Source organism: Thunnus thynnus, chromosome 8 (genome assembly GCF_963924715.1).
Source record: "Thunnus thynnus chromosome 8, fThuThy2.1, whole genome shotgun sequence".
In the NCBI taxonomy this organism is placed as follows: domain Eukaryota; kingdom Metazoa; phylum Chordata; class Actinopteri; order Scombriformes; family Scombridae; genus Thunnus; species Thunnus thynnus.
In genome coordinates this window covers 9,253,378-9,272,445 of record NC_089524.1, presented here as the reverse complement: position 1 = coordinate 9,272,445, position 19,068 = coordinate 9,253,378, and the positions used below count along the sequence as shown (strand labels likewise).

Genomic DNA, 19,068 nt, shown 5'->3' with positions numbered 1-19,068 from the left:
GAAGATGGAAACATAGCAATAAGGCTATTCAGGTTACTGCAATGTGTTGAACTCTTGATGCCATGACCCACCTATGAACTTGTGATTCAGCTGGCTTTTCTGTTTTGTCATGGTCTCTCAGCGCAAATCCAAAAACGATACAGATAAGTCTGCAGTATTACAATAACAGTAAACAAGACAGATAGGATCAGTCTGTGTTAGTGACCCCCACTGTGACCCTGTTTGTAGGCCGCATGCCTAAATCTTCCCTGTTTGCCTAAATCTGTTGTTTCAGCGATGTTTGGGATATTTTGCAGAATATTTCCTTTGGATGTGTGCATCTTATGAGATGGAAGGCTAAGTTGTGGCTATGAAGGTCAGGCCACAGCACAGGGAAATTAGTCAGAAAGTAGTTGGAAAGTAAAATATGGTGAAACCATTTAATATACATAAACATTCACATTAACAAAGGCTGAAAAGAGACGTAAACTAGGCTTACATATTGTTAATATAGCTTTCTACTTAAAGGAGAAGGCTGGTATTTTATATTTTTCTTTGAATTGTCAACAAATCCCATGAAAAGACCACAGCCAACAATGCACCGATGTCTGTCGTTCAATACTTTCTGACTTCCCAACCCTGACTGTGGCTCTCAGCCCCAAACCTATGAGTTCCTACTGAAGATCTTTAAAAACAGGTCACAAATATGTCATTTAATGAGATATGGGGCCCATGGTTATCATAATTGCTTTTAATAAGGTACAGCAACCAACGTTTCGACATAAGCCATATCCTCATCAGAGACTTTATGTTGACATGTTAGTTGCTAAGCTCACCATTTACTCTAGATCTCATCTTTCCAGACCCTGCCTCAGTTGTCCTTGTTTGTTGAGGCAACGGTTTGAGTTTGAAATTGGCTGATGCAAAAATGAGATTTGAATGCAATTTTCAAGAAGAAGAAGACATTAATTGATGATGGTGTTCTTCCTTGTTTCAATTACAAATATCTCACAAGAGTTCAGTTCTTTTCAAAATCAGCTAAATATTCAGCCATGACAGTTGGAGAGAGGAGTGCCAGGACGAGTTTGTTGTGTTGAATATTTGTTTGATTTCGATAACAACTTAACTCTCGTGAGATTTCAGAATGAGACTTCTCCTTGAGGGAGACTTGGTTAGACACAATAACAAGCAGAGGTAAGAGAGATCAAGCGAAAGGTAAAAAAAATGTTTTAGTTCTCTGTATGGTCCTTTGCATAATGTTGTCAGACACTTACAATAACAGTCTGAGCCTGTCAGTGGCAAAAACAAGCACTTTTAGTGTATGTACACTGACGAGGTGCAATTGCCCCGTCAGATTACACTGCAGCCCGTTTCGCAGCTGCTGACTGAAGTGCTCTTGCTTAGTATCAAAAATTGTTTGTCAGTTAGACACAAAAAGATGGGAAAATAGGGTCCAGATTGAAAAATACTGAAAAATGGGTCAGATGACTATATTTCGTGTGAAAGGAGTCACTCATAATGAGTGACCCACAGAGAATCATGACTGCACTCTGCAGTTCCCCTCAGTTCTAAAGAACATTACTTACAGCTGCTTACAGCTCTCATCAGCATTGTTTCCAACAGCAGACAGACCAAGTTTGCAACTAGCTGGTGAACATAACTGAGTATTTAATGGCAGAAGAGCCTGATATTTCTTTACAAAACAGAGCTAAAAGGGGAGTGAATGTTGGACTTATATTCAACGTGGCCACAAACAAGACTCTAAATGAATGCTTATGTTGCTCTATGTCTGCTGGTCGTCTAAATTAAGTTAGCTAAGACCTTCACCATAATGTATCTACTTTAAAAGGAGATATATATTGCGCTGCCCCCAAGTGGCAAAAATAAATAATTTCAAGGAGGGTTAAGTACATAAACTCAGATACTCTAACTTGTGTTAAATTGTGTGATGGGTTGCTTATACTTTTACTGCTTTTTTGATGGTCAGAGTCATTTTCCAGAGAGATATCTTTACTTTTGCTTTAGTGTATATTCTAAGTTGGCTATTTTTTCCACCCCTGCACCACTTCAACTCACCTTAAAGGCATCTGCAAGGATCTCTGCTCCTCTCTGATTGGTCCTTTTGGAAAGGCCCACGAAGAACTCTCGACCTGGAGAAAGAATCAGACGCCACTGAAGCTGAGTAAGAAAATATCTACAGTATGAACACACATACCACATCGAGAAAGTTATATAAACGTTAGAGCAGTTCAGCTTAAAAATCTTGAACCCCAGAAATACAGAGAGCCTGAGGAGCTACAGAAGCTGAACACTGCAGTCACTGCAGCCAACTGTGGTCAGTATGGTGGGGCATAAACAGACAGCCCTGAATGCCTGGCGAGGCTGCTGCAGCACACTGAGCCCAGGGATGGGCTCCTTATGTAGCTGCTGAGCCTTTACAAAATGAGCCGTTAGCCGGGGCCCTGCCAACAGGAAATGTTTCTAGCCCTGCCATGTGAAACCGATTTCAGCTGGAAGGAACGAGAGCACAGAGCCAGTGTCTAGAAACCCAATTAAGTGTACTATGCTTTTTTCCTAGTGGCCTGCACAGTGTAGAAGACACTGACCCACATTTTGACTCACCACACGACTGTAACAGAATGTACAGAAAATCTAATAAAGACCACCATGTTCTTGAATCTCTGCCTTCATCAATTTTATTACCCGATGCCAGAGGAGTATGAGGCCCATGGTGAGATCCTGGATTCCCACTGATTTGATTGGACTATGCTGTATGGTAAACAACTTTTTGCAACAGATTATTTTCAGGGGAAATTCTGCTTAGTGCGCTGAGGCACCAGGTCACCAAGGTCGTACTGTGGAATGTCTTGTGGAGGATCCCAAAACACAGACACGTACTTACAGACACGCAATAGTCTGCTCGCTTAGTAAACTGTCTATGGGCTGTAATTGCAGAGGCTCATGCCCTGCTACAGCATCTCACTGCTTTCTAAGATTTTCTGCTTACAGTTCCACTCTTATTTGTACTTCATCATCAAGGATACACATAGTCCTTGTCTGTCTTAATGTGGTTGGTCAGTTGTCAGTCTTCTCCCTGATCCTTTACTATGTTTTGAAGCAAGAGAGACACACATTTTTAGTATATTATGTAAGCAATAACACTGGACTAGCTGGCTTAATATGCAAATATAATGGATGTAATGGAAGCGAAGAATGCCACAACATAAAGCATCCTGTTATACAATTTTAACAGACACCTGCCAATCAAAAACATGTACAGTATTTCAAATTTCAAACTAAAGTTACCACAATACCTAGGATGTTGGTGCTTTAAAATATATTTAGTAATGGTCGGAACATTTCTGTTGTTTTCAGTTATGGCTTCACAGGGAAATCTAAAGCAGGAAACACGTCATTCCTGACCTTCATGCAAGCTGATGAAAGGACTTGTTTTTTTTGAAGTTTTTGTTTACCAGCTCAGAGTCACCAAAGTATAACATTTTATTGTTCAGATTAGAGAAAATATTTCACTTTGTTTGTATGATGATTGATTTAAAAATGCTATTTGTCATCACATTGTGAACTGGGGTTTGAAATAGATAAGGATTACTCTTTAACGACTGATCGGCCTTTCTCCAAGAGCCATCTTAAAAAACTTTTAGCCAAACTCTAAAGCGCTAAGAAAAGCAAAATCATCTGCATGTTGTTTGTTCCATTCAATACTTTAATATGAGAAGTGTTATGAACATTGACACCTCTACAGGGTTTAAGGACTGGGCTGGACTTTCATTACTAAATCCCAGTTAAATGATGATTTGTCCGTTGCAGTTTTTAAAGGATGTATGAAAGTTTTTGATTTTTTATCTGTTAACAAATGTTGTACAACACTTTAGAGGTGTTTTGTACATTAAAAGTGCCACTAAAATATAACGCAGTAAGTAACTGTGTATCTGTAGGAAACTACAGCAAACATATGGCCTCCTCCAAAACATTTAAATCTAGCATATGTCCACATTTCCAACCAGTATGAACTGACTCAGATATCATAATGCCACCTCTCAGGCTAGATTAAAAAGCCAAAGTTAGCCAGTTTCATCTTTATGGTTTCATCTACATATTTCATTCATTTATGAACTGAGAACTAGTAAAACAATGCACAATGAAAATACCCTTGGACGTTTGTTTATGATGGACCTTGGTCTTCTTGTTGTCATGTGCCCACCCAAGTAAAACAATTTTGATCTATTGCAATTGGATCTATTAAATGACTTTATAGCTTATAAAGGTCTTCACAGCTCTGCTCTACAACGATGCAATATACCGTTGCATGAATTCATATTTGAACTCGTAGTCTACCTTCATGGGGATGGGCTCAGGGTTCTGTTGGTTGATTTAATGTTGTGAAAGTAATAGGACATCAACAAAATATAGTGACTGATGGGGACACTGTAGCTTACCTGTAAAAAGGACATCTCCTCCATCCAGTGTGGCGTTCTCATCAGTCATTTCCACAATGTTCATATTCAACTCCTTCAGAGCCCCTGTCATTGCCTCCGCCTGGAAGGACACAAACAGAAATACATTTAAAACATCTGCTGATATTAAACAATGGACTGAATTATGATTACATACAGTAAGCTACACCATAAAGAAGTGCTCCAAGCAATCAGCATTTCCTATCGTCAAAATTAGTAATATAAGGTCCAGTTCTAATCAGACATCTGTAAACAAGATGATGAAAATCAGTCCTAAAGCAATGCTTAGGTCCCTGAGATTGAGTGCAATGAAACGAAACCTTTTCTCTCCAACAGGTTGGGATGACATCATTTCAATGAGCCATGAAATGATGTCATTTTGGAGGAAGTATGTTAAAACTTTTACGAGGTAGTGGCTCCAGATAATAAGTACACTGAAGGACCAACACAAACTTTACAAATGCCTCTTCCTGTCCTCATGTTCTGGGTCATCTGTCTTTCATATATTTATAGGAGGAAGTGAAAGGCTGCCACCCGGAACACATTAGCATATATTATGAAATCCATCTCCTGGATGGAAAATTTGAAAAATCCACATTTCACCTGCATGTCCTCTCTGCTGGGCTCAAAACCTGAGGAAAGAGCAGGTCTTTTTTTGGCTGAACCATGGCTGGTCTGCTCTCCTGTCTGACCGCCCAGTGTGATTTTACTGTCCTGTTTTTGGGGTTCCTACGGGAGTAGTTTCCAAGGCCAATCATGTTAGCGAGAGCATCAGTGTTTCCACAAGCCCTATCTCACTATGACCTCAGCCGGCTCACTGTGCTTCTTGGCGAACACAATGCTTCTGCTTCTACTCATTTGTGGAGGGCCGCACCATGAGGTCATCCAGGTAGACTGCCATGCACTTCCCAGATAACACAATAGATTCCTGCATATGCACACACATCTGTATGCACATATACGTAACGGTAAATAAAATATTTAATAACTACATGCTACTATTCTTCAGTTTTTATGGCTGTTTTTTGTATAACTGATTCTTTAAATGGCCTTTTAAACAAATGGTTCACAACTGTGTGGCACTTTCCCAATCGATTCACTTTCCAGAAGTGAGACAGTGGAATCCCACAAGATAATCAAACTTTCCTCCTCCATGTTCACTGCAGGCATTCTGCTCATCTTACTGCTGCAGTTAACCAGGAGGAACACAGTGTCCTTCCAAGAGACTGGGTTCACAAATTCATTAATGGTTTCTTAAATGCAGCACCAGCGTGCAGCATATTAAGTATAGGTAACAGTTAATCCCTCTCATTTTTTTGTTCTTGCAAAGCCGAGGCAAGCCAAGGCAGTGCCAAGGGACTGTCTGCTCTTCACTTAGTCAGGTCTGTAGATATGTTGGGTGGCAAATAATAAGGTTGAGTCAAGCTCTGAAGAAGTAAACAATCCAGATGGTTGACAGACAATGTATGCTTGTGATGTTTGTTCAAGTCATGTGTTATGTTTTCTTAATGTGTCATTGCTTTGGTGTCTTAGCTGGTGCTTGCAAAGTTATTCTTGTTATTCCATCACTGATTCATCATATGTGAGGAAACTTCAGACAATTGTTTATAAAAAATCCGGTTGCAAGTCTGTGCACATCTGCAAGGCCAGGTCTGCACAACAAAGCTGAAGAGCAGTGACTTCACATTTTAGCCGCAAAGGCTGAGAATTGATTCTGTTTGACTGTTGTGAGTTGATATTTACCCACTGGGCTACACGCATTAGCCATTGTTTCATACTGTGCTGTGTCTCAACCATCATTATCAGCAACTGCTTATTCCTTTCTCCTCCTGGCTGTGGCACACTGGAGCTTTCACTATCACAGCGGTTGTCTGCCCAGGAATCTGCCGGACTGCATTAAGGAGCCTTTTACCTCAGCTCTCTGGCATTTCCTCTGACATCACTGGAGGTGATGTGACCCAAAGGGTGTTTAGCCCCCCCCCCACTCACACCAACCACCATGTGAATTGCAATGGCCCCTATACATAGACAGCAGTATGGTATCTGCTCTGTCTGCTGTGTGTGTGCGTGTGGTACAGAACATCAATTAGGCTGTCTTTCCACATGGACCCAAAAACTGGATGAAAGATTTAGTGCAAGTGGAAAAAGAGATGTGAACAAAAAAGTAAAGATGCTTGAGTAGAAAAAGAACAAACTGGAGAAAAATATTGTGGATAAGTATCATGTTGCCACTTTTAAGTGTAGTTCCCTTCACTAAAATAGTTAGTGCACACTGAGGAGAAGATTGAGTGCAGTGAAGTAATGGTCGTGTGTATACAATTTGTGAATGGTCATGCATAAACTGACTGCACTGACTACACTAAGATGAATTACAGGCTTATTGTAATTTATCACTGACTTTAATTAAACAGAAACTGTTGCCAAAATCCTGTAAGAAGAACTTGCATAAGTCATGCAACTAAAATTAAGTAAAAATCACATTCAATCAGCATACATTTCACAAAACAGACAGTATCTTAGAGCCAAGTGATAGTATCATCCAATCTACTCCCCCACCAGTTTCCAATGACTTAAACCTGCATTTTACATCAGCACCATGTAGTGGTTTGGCTTGATTCTTCCCAGGTTGTCATTTAAGTTGGGCAGCTGGCTTCAGGATTTGGCTACATTTGGTGGGTGCAGACTTGGATGAGTTGGTGTGAATCAGCTCCAGTTAGCAGTATACCAGGCTAGCTTAGCTTATGCTGCTGACATCAAATGTCAGACTGGTAAGCCTGGGCTGATTTTGGCACACATCATTCAGGTGTGTAGGCCCACTGTTACCAGTGGCACCAAACAGAAAGGGCAAAAATAATTTTAAATACAAAATATTTGTCCATTTTGCCTTTAAAACATCCTGAAGTCTAAAGCATGAATTCAACAAAGTCCTAAGCCATCTAAAAGGAATTCAGGCTGAACTGTCAACAAACATGCATCCCATCCCAAATGATGCTCAGTGAGACTGAGATCCAGCGATTGTGCAGGAGTCATAGGAGGGAGTCTTGTTCATGCCAGAAGTATTCATTTGAAAACAAAAGAGTACAATGTCCACAAAGCTCCACTACAGTGCTTCCATAGGGCGTTGTTTAAACAATTCTCAGTTGGCACCAAAAGGCCTCACGTGAGCCAAAAAAACCATCACCATCTGACACCATCACACCTCCACCTGCCTGCATTCTTCATGTTGGTTATTGCACTTTTGGACACTGCAATCAGCATGTTGTAGCAGAAACTGAGATTCATTGGACCGAATAACCCATATATTTGGCAGGATCACACATTACGTCAAACGGTAACTGAACCGCTAGACCTGTTTGCTACATGTGCTGTTTTGGAGTCACAGCCATGTTATTCATAGTCAGAATAAAACAGAATAGTTAGCATAAACAGGCAAGTGTGCTTCTACAATAAAGCAGCCAGTGAATTTACAGTAATTGACAATAATTCTTAGTTATTTTCACAGTCATGCTGTAGGTTGTGGCAGAGCATTATTGTAAGTGTTGTTATCATGACGGACAAAGAAAACTCTGCTAACTGCTGTATAGTGGAAAAACAATTGGCATGCCACTCACTGCAACAGCTGCCCCCGATATACTGCTAATCAGAGTAGATTAAGCTGAAAGTTACAGAAAAATAAATTTACCCACAGAGGTACAGTCATCAATTTCAGGTCCATCGATCACTAAGTCAGGCATGTCTATGTCAATACTTGTTGTATGTAGTGCACATACAGTATAGGTCAATATACTTTCAAGCTGACAGTAATTTTCTGCAGTAACAGTCAGTTATTATCAACAGTAAATTGGTAGCCTTAACGGGTGCTTTCAAGTGCCATATTATGATACATTTTAGACCTTTTTGTTTTTGCAGATTACCCTGTCTTCAGTCACTGTGTCTCTCCTCTCTAGCCCTTTTTCTTTACCTCTCCTTCTTCACTCATGCTCTTTCTTTTTTCTGTCTCTCACATTCCCTCTAACCTCTCTAAACCCTCGTGACAGGGTCAAGAATGCTCCTGCAGTGGCTTCCCATGCAGAGTGGCCTATTATCTCCCATTGTGAGGGACATCCAATACCCCATCCTGCCTAGGTGCCAACTCACTTTGCCAGCACCTCCTTCTTCTCTCCCTGTGCTCCTCTCTTCTTCTTTCCTCTCTCCTCCTTTTCCCCTGAGTGCTTGGCCAGGCGACATGCTGTTAGCCAGCACCCTGCTTTGAATGAAAAAGGCCTTTTAAAATTCATTAGGGGCTGAAGGCTCTGAGGGCCAGTCGGTCTGCCTGCCACATTCCTGCCGTTCCAGCACAGGACAGGGGAGATGGAGCAGAGAGAACAGCCTTTTATTTGGGGCTTTTTATGGACCCCTTCTCCCTTCTCTCGCCCCTGGTACCCGTGGATATCGCATTCTGCTAAAAAGGACCATCAGTCTGATAGAGCATGGTGCATTTGGAAAGGGAATAGAGTACACAACAATAGCATTCCTGAGGGTCATCCTAGCCTCCCTACACCAGGCAACAGAGTCCCACGCTCCGACATAATGGGGATACAGCATTCCTCTGAGCCTCACACCAGAGGAGGTTAACCCTTTTAAATTAAGTTAACAGATATCAATTGTGAAGCTATTTGTAAATTTATAAAGTATGTTAAATCAATGTCAATGCAAATGAAACTGGGTTCCTGCATAATGACAAACAGCACTTGGCTTAATATTAGCATGACAACAGAAATGATTGGTTCTCAAATGTTTTGCCTTAAATGAGCTTGTCAGGTTTTGCAGGTTCAATCATTCTGTCTAAAATCAGAAGAACAAAATTGAATTTTTACAACTATTCTGTACCCTTACTTTAAGACAATACATCTTAATCTTACACATATTGATGCCACTTGGGGGCAGCAGAACAAAAAGCTGTAAACACAAGACTGACAAACGGGATGATCACCTTATAAAGTTGATAAGGTGAACATCAGAGAACAGTTTCCTATTTACACATCCAGCAGACACAGAGCAGCATTAGCGTTCATTTAGAGTTAAGTTTATGGTCATCTGATGATTCTAAATCCAATATTTGCTCTCCTTTTAGCTCTGTTTTGCTCTCCCCCAACTCATGAGAACGTTATCTGGCTCTTTAGCTGCTAAAGGCTTCACTATGTTCACCAGCTTGTTGCTAACTTTGTCTGTGTGCCATTTGGGGTTGGGCATGTAGTGTCAGTTTATCAGAACTTTTTTGTAAAAACAGATGAGTACTGTGGTGATTATCAGAGTTGATGAAAGTAAACCAGAACAGTAGAGTTGCAGGTATAAAACCAAAATGAGATGAAAGATGCTAAAAGGCTTCATAGAGCTGAGAAGAACTGCTTGTTGGGTAATAATGCTCTGTGGGTCAAAAGTAGGAATCCACTGACTCAAAGAGCTGTGTGCCAAAACAAAGGAAAAGAGGAAAAGTGACTTGCTTGTGTGGACAAATGGGCACAAATTTGAACAGTGCATCTTGTGCGTCATAGCTGAAGCTTTGGCTGGACATCCGGGACACAGATGATGATCGTAACAGATAGCAGAGGCCTAATGCAGAGGAAAGTTCAAAGACCAGAATGAGAATAATGACTGCATTTCAGGGAAATCAACCTCATTAGCTATGCAAGCACAAAGTGGATAAGGCTATCTGACCTTTCAGGTATTAAATCTCTCACGTCATGGAGGAAGCTGAAAGATGATTCCCTTTGTTTGTTGAAAGGAGCGAGTGTGATTAAATGGCTCAGTTATAGATTTGTCAAATGTCTGCCACTGCAGTAGCTTCCCTGAGTGCTTCTTTAGGATAAGTGTTCGATGGCTTGAATAAATGGCAGCCATGAGGGAGAAAATCAGAATAGAATACAAAAGCTGTAATGGGTTCTGACAGGGCTATTGTTACCATCATCTTACACCCCACTACACACACACAAATGTCTCTACATACACACAGGATACACACATAAAAAATATGAATCTGACAATGTGAAGTGCTGAATGGAAATCAGTACTTAATGATTTTTTCCAGTCCCCCTTGCAGGAATAGTAATCACAAATAAACTTAGATAAAAAAACACAAAAAAACACACATATATGAGTCACACAGGTACAAGCATACATGGAAAAAAGGGCCCAGTCTGATGCTGTCATGGTGGTCAAACGGTACATTCCTAAAGGCAACTAACTGCGAGAGTTAACACTGTCACAGCCTGTAACGTAAGTATGAAATGACAACAACTCATTTAGTAGCAGCCAAAAGAAAACAAGCCCTCCATGGCCTGTCCTTGCGTTATCCAAACAAATCCTTGGTGTATGTTGGAACATACCTGTGGTTAACCAAGCCATGACATTCCCCCTTCTCTTGCAATCCCTCCATCAGCTTTAGGATTACATAAATGTTGAGAAGTAGGTCAATGTGAAGGCGTGCACAGTTAACAGTAGCAGTTCTGGAGACCCTTGCACCACATCAACCACAAGGATCTGGCAGTCAGCCTCAGTAAAAGAGCTGTTTCAGCCAAACCCACTGCACTGTCAGACTCCTTTCACTTGGGGCTCCCAGGATATCAGGGCTCCAAGGAGGAATATGCTACACTATAGTCCCGGTTGGACACATTTACAGCCGTCAGAGCAGTGGGAGATAGCAGCAAGGCCAGCACTGCACAAATCATTTGGAGAGATAGTGAGGAACAAAGTAAAAGCGCAGGGCATTATGCTTCTGATTGTTAAATGGGGCGTATTCAGCTTTGTAAAAGCATATGCTCTGTGTGAGATAATTGCATGTCAGAGAGCTGAGAAAGGCTACGCTACTCTTCATGTACAGTAATTATACATAAAAGTGTTGATGACTGGCTTTGTGGAGACTCAATAAATAGAAATAAAGACTTCTCTGTAATTTGTTTTCTATTAATGCTCCAGTGGCTGTTTATTCTCTACTCCTTTTATTATTATTAGATAGAAAACCAAAATTGAAGAGGAGTAGCAAAATGACTGTATCTCATCATTAATCTTTCAGTGAACATGGGTCTCAGTTTGAGTCCTGAGCTGATGATATAAAAGTCTGTTTACCAAGAAAAAGAAGTGGTAATTCCTCATTTTTGCGGAAAGGTTTAGCCAAGGGTCATTTTATAAAACAATCTATCTATCTACCTCCAAGAGATTGAGGAGGTTGAAGCCCCAGAGATCTAGGTCCCTTTTTACAAATTAATCTTGAAGCTCAGATATTCATAAAACCTATCTTACAAACCCTCAATGATGTGTGGTGTGTTTGAGATAAGTATTGCAACCACAGAGGTTCTTAGGAAATGATTACAGATTAAGGAGTTTCTTAGATGGAACTCTTAAGCTCTGGGATCATCCATTGTCAGAAAACGAGACCCTACACCTTTCCAAGGAAAAGATAAGGGAAAGAAAATCTAAATAAGTTTATCAAATATGAAAGAATATTAAGAAACTTCATCAGTAAGAGAGGAGAGGAGGAGTGACTTCTTGTACTGTAACACCTTGCTGGTCACAGTGCACGCTCACATAGAAAGACACCCAAGCAGACCAGAGCACAGCAAAAATAAACAGAAATATGAGTCTGTTTGACAAGTCCAAAGTATATCCCAGAGCAAATAAAGTGCTCACTCCAATCAGCAGGGCTGTAAAGAATGTGTCTGCTGCCTACCTCTCACTGTGATGGCTCCACAAATACAGGAGAGCTGCAGGCTAGGAACTGTTGGAAAGCAGAGGGATGGAGGCCGCTAGTTACGAATGGACATGAGCCTCCACCGTGGGGAAAAACCTAGGGGGCTTCAGTAAATACATTCTCTCCACTTGGCACTGACTCCTCCATGTTTATTGGGCTTGACCCCCACGGACTGGACCTCTATACCCAAACAAGGGGGAAAAGCCAATAAACTCGCCTACCTCATGGAGAATTACATTTCAACCTTGCCTGGCTGCATTGGTCTGCTAAAAAATGTCTTATCAAACATTACTGCACTACGAAAAAATGTAGCTGCCACAGGAAAATTTTATGTCTTGGAGCATGTTTGCTCGTTTTCAATAAACCCATGCTTGACAATCACAACTATCCATGCTGTATTGTTGTTTTTTAAAAAAAGAAATAATCTGGCAAGCACTGCTGCAATGCAGGCTGGTTGGACATCAACAATGGTTGTTTGTACTTAGGACGAACAGCTTTCATGCCCTCCAGGTTGCTCTGCTCTATACCACCGACAAGCAGCGCTAATAAAATGCTTTTACGACCAAGATTTCCTGTGCTGTATGACATCAATTGGGAAAAAGTGAAATATTCCAAAGATTGGAGGCCTCATGTCAGCACTGTGAGTGCTGGCTTGGTTAAAGGTCGTTCCACTCTCCTCCAACATTTTAAGCAGGGCTATAAAGTTCGTCAGTTCTTCTCTGATAAACTGAGGTTCACACTTGAGCTGTTCACCTGATGTTATTATCCCAAGCAATAAAATGCTAATAGCCAAATCAGTGAAAAGTAATATTTGACCATTATAGCAAGTGTGGGACAGTAAGGGCTGTCTATCTTGAAAATGTACAGAGCTGTATGGCCTTTCTTCTTCCTTTCTTTTTTTTTTTTTTTCCTCAAGGGAAACCTGAGTGAGAAACCCTACTCGTTGTCACCTTTGGCCTACCTGGGCTGACAGACACAGGACCACCCACATCTCCGGTAAGGGGTGATGAGGCTGGGAGTTCAAGGTGAGCACATAGCGTGTTTCATTCACTCAATAATGTGCTACAGTGTAACTACAAAGTCTGCATTTGATCAGAGGGCCATATTACACTAAAGTCTGCCTTTATTTTTTTTCAAATACCAATCAATATCAGGTAATGCAGCACAAATCTTTCAAATCAATCAGTCTGCTGAGTCTGCTAATTGATTTATCATATTTCACAGAAATGAATGGAAGCCAATGGACATCTGGGAAGGTAAACCTAATACAATGATGGTGAATTTACATTTCTGGTGCCAAAAACACAGATTAATTCAATTTAAACATTCAAAAGCGACTGTTGACCACACTGTCAACAGTTTTTATTGGAACCACTTTCTACCAAAGAAGGATGTGTTGACTACATGTTCTTGTGGATTATGATGAGCAATGGGGACACAAAGTTGTTGCGGAGTCATTTTGTAATGCTGTGAACACGACAAACAACATTCATATCATCCTAATTGTATTAGGATGAATGCAGAAATATCAGACAAGGATATCTCAAACTATCGGTCTGGCTAATTAGTACTTGGATTGAATAAAGTCAATTTTTTTTTGTTTTATAGGGCTTTAAAATCTGTTCAAACGACACCCTCTATCCTTAGACCTGTAATTCACATAAGGAGAAAATATGCAATTCAAGTGAAACAACACTTTAAAGTGGACATATGCACATTTCCAGGTCTATGTATGTTTATGTTCTGGGGGCTTTTACAGTTAAAAAAAACTCCTTATTTATCTTGTACTGGTCCTTTATGCAGCCCCTCAGTTCATCCTCATCTGTTTTAGCTCCTGTCTCTTTAAGGACCCCCTCCAGATTGGTTAGTTTCCGGAAGCTGTGTTTTGGCTGACTTCTGGCAGCTTGTGAGGCTACATAAACAAACAGTGGTAGTAGGATTACATTTCTTTTTCTTGTTCTTTACTCCAAATGGAAATTTCTCAAATACATGCGAATATATTCAAGCCCGAATCCGATCCGAAATATGTGAGTGGACAATGTGAAAAACCCATTGAACAACCTTAGCAACAAAGGCTACCAACAGACGGCCGTTTATGGGCATGCATGAACAATCTGATGTCATAACGAGGAGGAAGTAGAGGTAACAAACGAAGGTATTGTAAACAAGGTATTCAGAACAGGCTGAAGCTTGGGCTTTTGACTTTCAAGGAGCATTTTTAAATACGTTCACATTTGGACCTTTGACCGTGTTTAACATAGACATCCTACATCATAATAGTAAAAAAATCTAAAACAGAAAAAGAGCATGATATGTCCCCTTTAAAGAGCCGAAACTTGCCAACACATTGGTATGGTTTTTAAACAAGCCGGGGAAAAAGTGTGGGGTTCCTGGAACGTCTAGAAACTGTTGTTGAACAACTAAATCAGACTGCACTGAATGACATACGGAAACAGGATGAACTATAAACATCTGCCAGGGAGGTTTTGTTGAAGTACATATGGTCGAGGACTGACAAAGAGGACTAAATGTTGAATGGAAAGTGGAATGCCTGACAACTGTCACAAGAAGTTATTTCCCATAACCTGTCAGGCTTTCCGAGCGCTGCGGTTAACCAATGCTTATTACCCTTACAGAATCAAACCTTGGCATCCGTCTCACGTGTACCAAAGATGATTCAATTGAGACGATTTGAGTAGGAATCCCCATTGTGTTTGTTTTAGTTCCACGAGTTGAGGCCCCCGGAAAGCCAAAGTAAAAATACCCAGAGCTGCAGCATATTTAATCTGTTTCAACATTTGTGAGGCCCAAGGTGTGCCAAAGAACGGAATGTCCAACCAAACACACTCTGCAAGGTTTGTCTGAATTTATGTGGCCCGGAGCCTGACCTACCATGGCCTTTCCAGGGAAGGAGAAAGATATGTTTGGTGCTTTGAGTGCAGTGCAGAAGAGAGAGTACACAGCTACAAGAATGGTCTAGAAAGGAGGCGGAGAATCACAGACAGGGGTAAGCCACGTTAAGATGAAGTTCTTGTTGAAGGCTCCCCCCCACCTACTCTCTCTCTCTCTCTCCCTCCCTCTCTCTCTTTCCCTCCCCTCCCACACAGGGAGTCCTCTTAGTGTATGGTGTCGGCTGAGAGAGAGGAACCCCCGGCTAAGAGGTCAGGAAAGCCACAGCGAGAAGGGGGGGGCTAATGGGAGTCAGAGTCAGAGAATTCTGACCTCACTGGATATGAGGAGTATGACTGGCAAAGGTTGTTCCCTCGATACTGTTATTTTTTGTTCATGCTGTTGACATTCTGAATATCTGCGAAAAAGCAAACCAGAATCTGGCTGTGAGCTTATATAATTTTATTTGACCACCTTTTGAAGACACACATACTGTCCAGATTGTAGAAAATCTCTTGATGCCTCCTCATATCTGCATTCTTTTCATTGTTGAGGTGTTCCAGCGGTTGTTCCTCTTTGGTTTGTCCAGAATACTAAAAAGAGCCTGGAAACACAGTGCGTTCCGCAGTAAGAAAACACCATCATACCACACGGTTACACCCACGCTTTCCAAAGAATGCAATGGATGTGTTCCCAAAGGGGATAAAAGTAGAGAGTTTGCCAGGCAAAGTACAGACTAACTGCCCATTATGATGGATTTCCCAAAACAGCCATGTGCAGTTAGATGTATGGGAGGGGCTGGTATGGAAAAATGAGGAAAAAGAGTATGTGTTTTAATCTTGAAAAGGAAAAAAAAAAACAAGATGGGCCAAAAGGTTTCCCATAAATGTTAATGAAGGGCTTTCCCAGAAAGATTTTTTTTCCTCCTTTCAGCATGAAACAAGAGGTCAGGTGCTAATGTTAACCAGCAGGGCTGGATCCTGAGATCTGCCTTTAAAGTATAATAGAAGAAAAAAATGTGGAATTAACCATACTGCAGGGATTTAGTAGTGAGGTAGTTAACTTTGCATGATGATGTGTTCGAAGAATTGAGCAGACCTTCTGTAGATAGAAGCACACAAATTCTGAGAAAATCCAAGATGATCGCATCATTTTTTTAACTTTAGAAATGACAGTTTGCACACAGGTATACCTCTTTAACGTCTCAGGTATATTTTCAGATACAATGAAATCTGCTGTAGCAGTAAAGTGGACATTGAAGAGGTTAATGTCTTTGCATTTTAGCTTTAGGTTGTTTGTTTCAAACTAGCTGGCATGGCTGTTCTGGTATACAGTAGAATGGCAGCTTCTATTTTCATTCTTCAGAGTCTTTGTTGGATAGCTGATAAAATTTGGTTTCTGATCTTCACAGTAGCCTGTGTAAAGCTAGCTGAATCCTGCAGCTCATAACTGTTAAGTCAATTCTGATTTACCTTTTACCGTATCAATAGCTTCTTCAGAAATTATTTTGGAAACAATTAAGCACAGGTCTAAGTGCAGGCTGAAGGTAGAAGAAGCTGCTCTGGTGTGAAAGGAAAGGTTTTAAAATAGATTACTGTTACATCTTCTGGAGGTGCTGCAAGCCAAATTCAACAAATCATCTGTGTTGTGAAGAACCCATTTAATAACCTTAGTGACACAGTGTACCTGCACTCACACACTTGCTACAGCATTGAGTGAATGGTAGTGCCACACAAATTGTTTACCTGCATGCAACCAAAGCCCACTCAAAACTGATCGGTCAATACCAGTCAATACTACTCGTACTACAGACTATAAACGGAAACCAGAACGCTTCTGGTACCAAAATCTTGTCCTGTTGCCTACAGATTCTGCATTCATATGTAGATATCTATTTATAGAGATTAGTGCAAAGCTAAAAGAAAAAAATATTAATAAAAGGTTTTGGTGGTAGAGGTCTGGTCTTTGTTGTAATTGAAACATCATGGTATCATGTTCTGCATGAGTATTTCATCACTTAACTAGGATTATAATGCAGAGTTTTTTTATTTTCTTTGACAGTTTGCAAGGTTTTTATTTCATGGCTGTGAGATGCCAGGAAAGACATTAAGCAAGTGCAAAGTCAGATTTGAAAATTATGTAACAGAAATGTAGGATGCAGTGTCCCGACAGTGAGAAACAGCAGAGACAACTCATAAATTTAATATGTCTTCTAGGTATTGTTTTCCTTTAGGACAGAGACGATTAGGCAATCCTACTATCAGTCAATAAAGTAGCAAGATTTCATCATATCAGTGTATAATGATGATCATTTTAGTGGGAGACTGTTAACACAGTTATGTACATGTATGTATTTACTGTCAAGACTATTTTACTACAGTTGACACATTGAAAAGCCTTAACTGCTTCATTATACTTTTATCAGAAGATGGGCTGTTGGCTGCATGTCAGTCTGCATTGGTCCAGCTTATTAAAATCTACTACTGATGTCATCATACAAGGTTGCAGCTGCTTGAGGATGACTAAACTGATAAAATCTGGAATAAAAGTGGCATATTTTACTAGATGTCTTTTGAGGCCTCCGTGTACTTTTAAACTAAAAAGAACAAAAAAAGTATACAGTGCATTTTCAGAGAGCCAAAGACTTTATTTGTGCTACATAATCACATGCTATTCAGTTCAATGCACACTAAACTGTAACTTCATGGCTGACTGTGCACTAACAAAGAGGGTACAAACATGCAGCCATCCATGTAGCACACATGCCTGCTAGCCTGTTGGTAAGTCTGCTAACTAGCAAACCAGTAAGCCTGTCATTCCTCTAGTTGGCCACCACAACTATTTAGTCCCTGGTAGCCTGCCTCTGCTTTCCTCTCATTGCTAACAGCCTGCCAGCAGTAAGGCCCGTCCAGCTATGTCTTTGAAGCACCACATGTGACCCACGTGTGTCTAAGAGGGCCACAGCCACTCCCTCCTCTACCCCGTGCTGCTGAGGCCTGGACTCACAAGGCCACAGAGCTTGCCTCTAACCCCCGGGCCTCCATGCAAAAACATCGCCCCTGCTGCAGTGAAACGAGACAGACTGTAATGGAAACGGCACACTTTCCAGACACTTGAGGGAATAGCAAGCATCTCTGCCTGAGCCCCATAAGAAAAAAAAAAAAAAAAACAAAACATACAGACTACCAACCCTTGTCCCCCCCCACCCTCTCTGCTTGTCTGGACAATGGGACATCTCATCTTTCGGGAAATAACTGGGCAGCTTTTATAATGATTGAAATACATTATAGATGATTAACCCTTGAGTCGAAAGGATGTCTCAAAGATAACAAAAACAATGAAAAAAAACTATTTCAACAGAAACTCATCACATCACTTCAAAAACAAGCAGAAGATTACAGTGTGCTTTAATTTTTACAAGTACGTACCTGCTTATTTTTACTGATACAAGGTTCCACTGTATTACACTTCACGCTTCAGTTTGGTAGCAGACATTTCCAAGAATCATACTGACTCATATTGAGTGTTTTGTTTTGAAAACTGATCATTCTATGATGATTAACAACCTGGGAGTGAAGACTTTATAAAGAATCACAGAATTACAGGATAGTTTAAATAATGTGGGGAAAAAAAAATGAATTATGATAATAATATTTCCACTGAATGTCTGCCTCGCACGTGTACCTGCAGAGTTTAGGGAGGGATGCATTTGCTATGATAGTGAATAACAAGACTGTCATTTTTTAAATCCTCAGTCTTAACATCTCCATATGAATTGGCATTATCTGCATAATGTACTACTGAGAAAACATCCTTTCGCTGAGACTGGGGCTGAACTGTGACTCCGATCAAATGCTCAGCTTACAGAGGTATTATTGTATAGTATTAGAAAGAATTAGCCTACATGCCCTATTTCACCCTAGAGAACATACATCTGAATGGTGACAGGCATGTGGCTTTGTTACAAACTAGTTCACTTGGGGTGCAGTTTCAGACAGC

General features: G+C 40.7%; 1 protein-coding gene across 2 annotated transcripts in view; it reads right to left on the bottom strand.

The window, feature by feature from the left end:
• The window catches only part of ddah1 (dimethylarginine dimethylaminohydrolase 1), an 80,895-nt gene that overhangs the window by 17,652 nt on the left and 44,175 nt on the right, over positions 1–19,068 (bottom strand). For both annotated transcript variants that reach the window (XM_067596375.1, XM_067596374.1), the window contains exons 2-3: positions 4,437–4,536; positions 2,056–2,129 (exon numbers count right to left, since the gene is read on the bottom strand). In XM_067596375.1, the coding sequence (XP_067452476.1) occupies positions 2,056–2,129; positions 4,437–4,527 (165 nt within the window). In that variant the 5' untranslated portion in view covers positions 4,528–4,536. The remainder of the gene's footprint in view (positions 1–2,055; positions 2,130–4,436; positions 4,537–19,068) is intronic.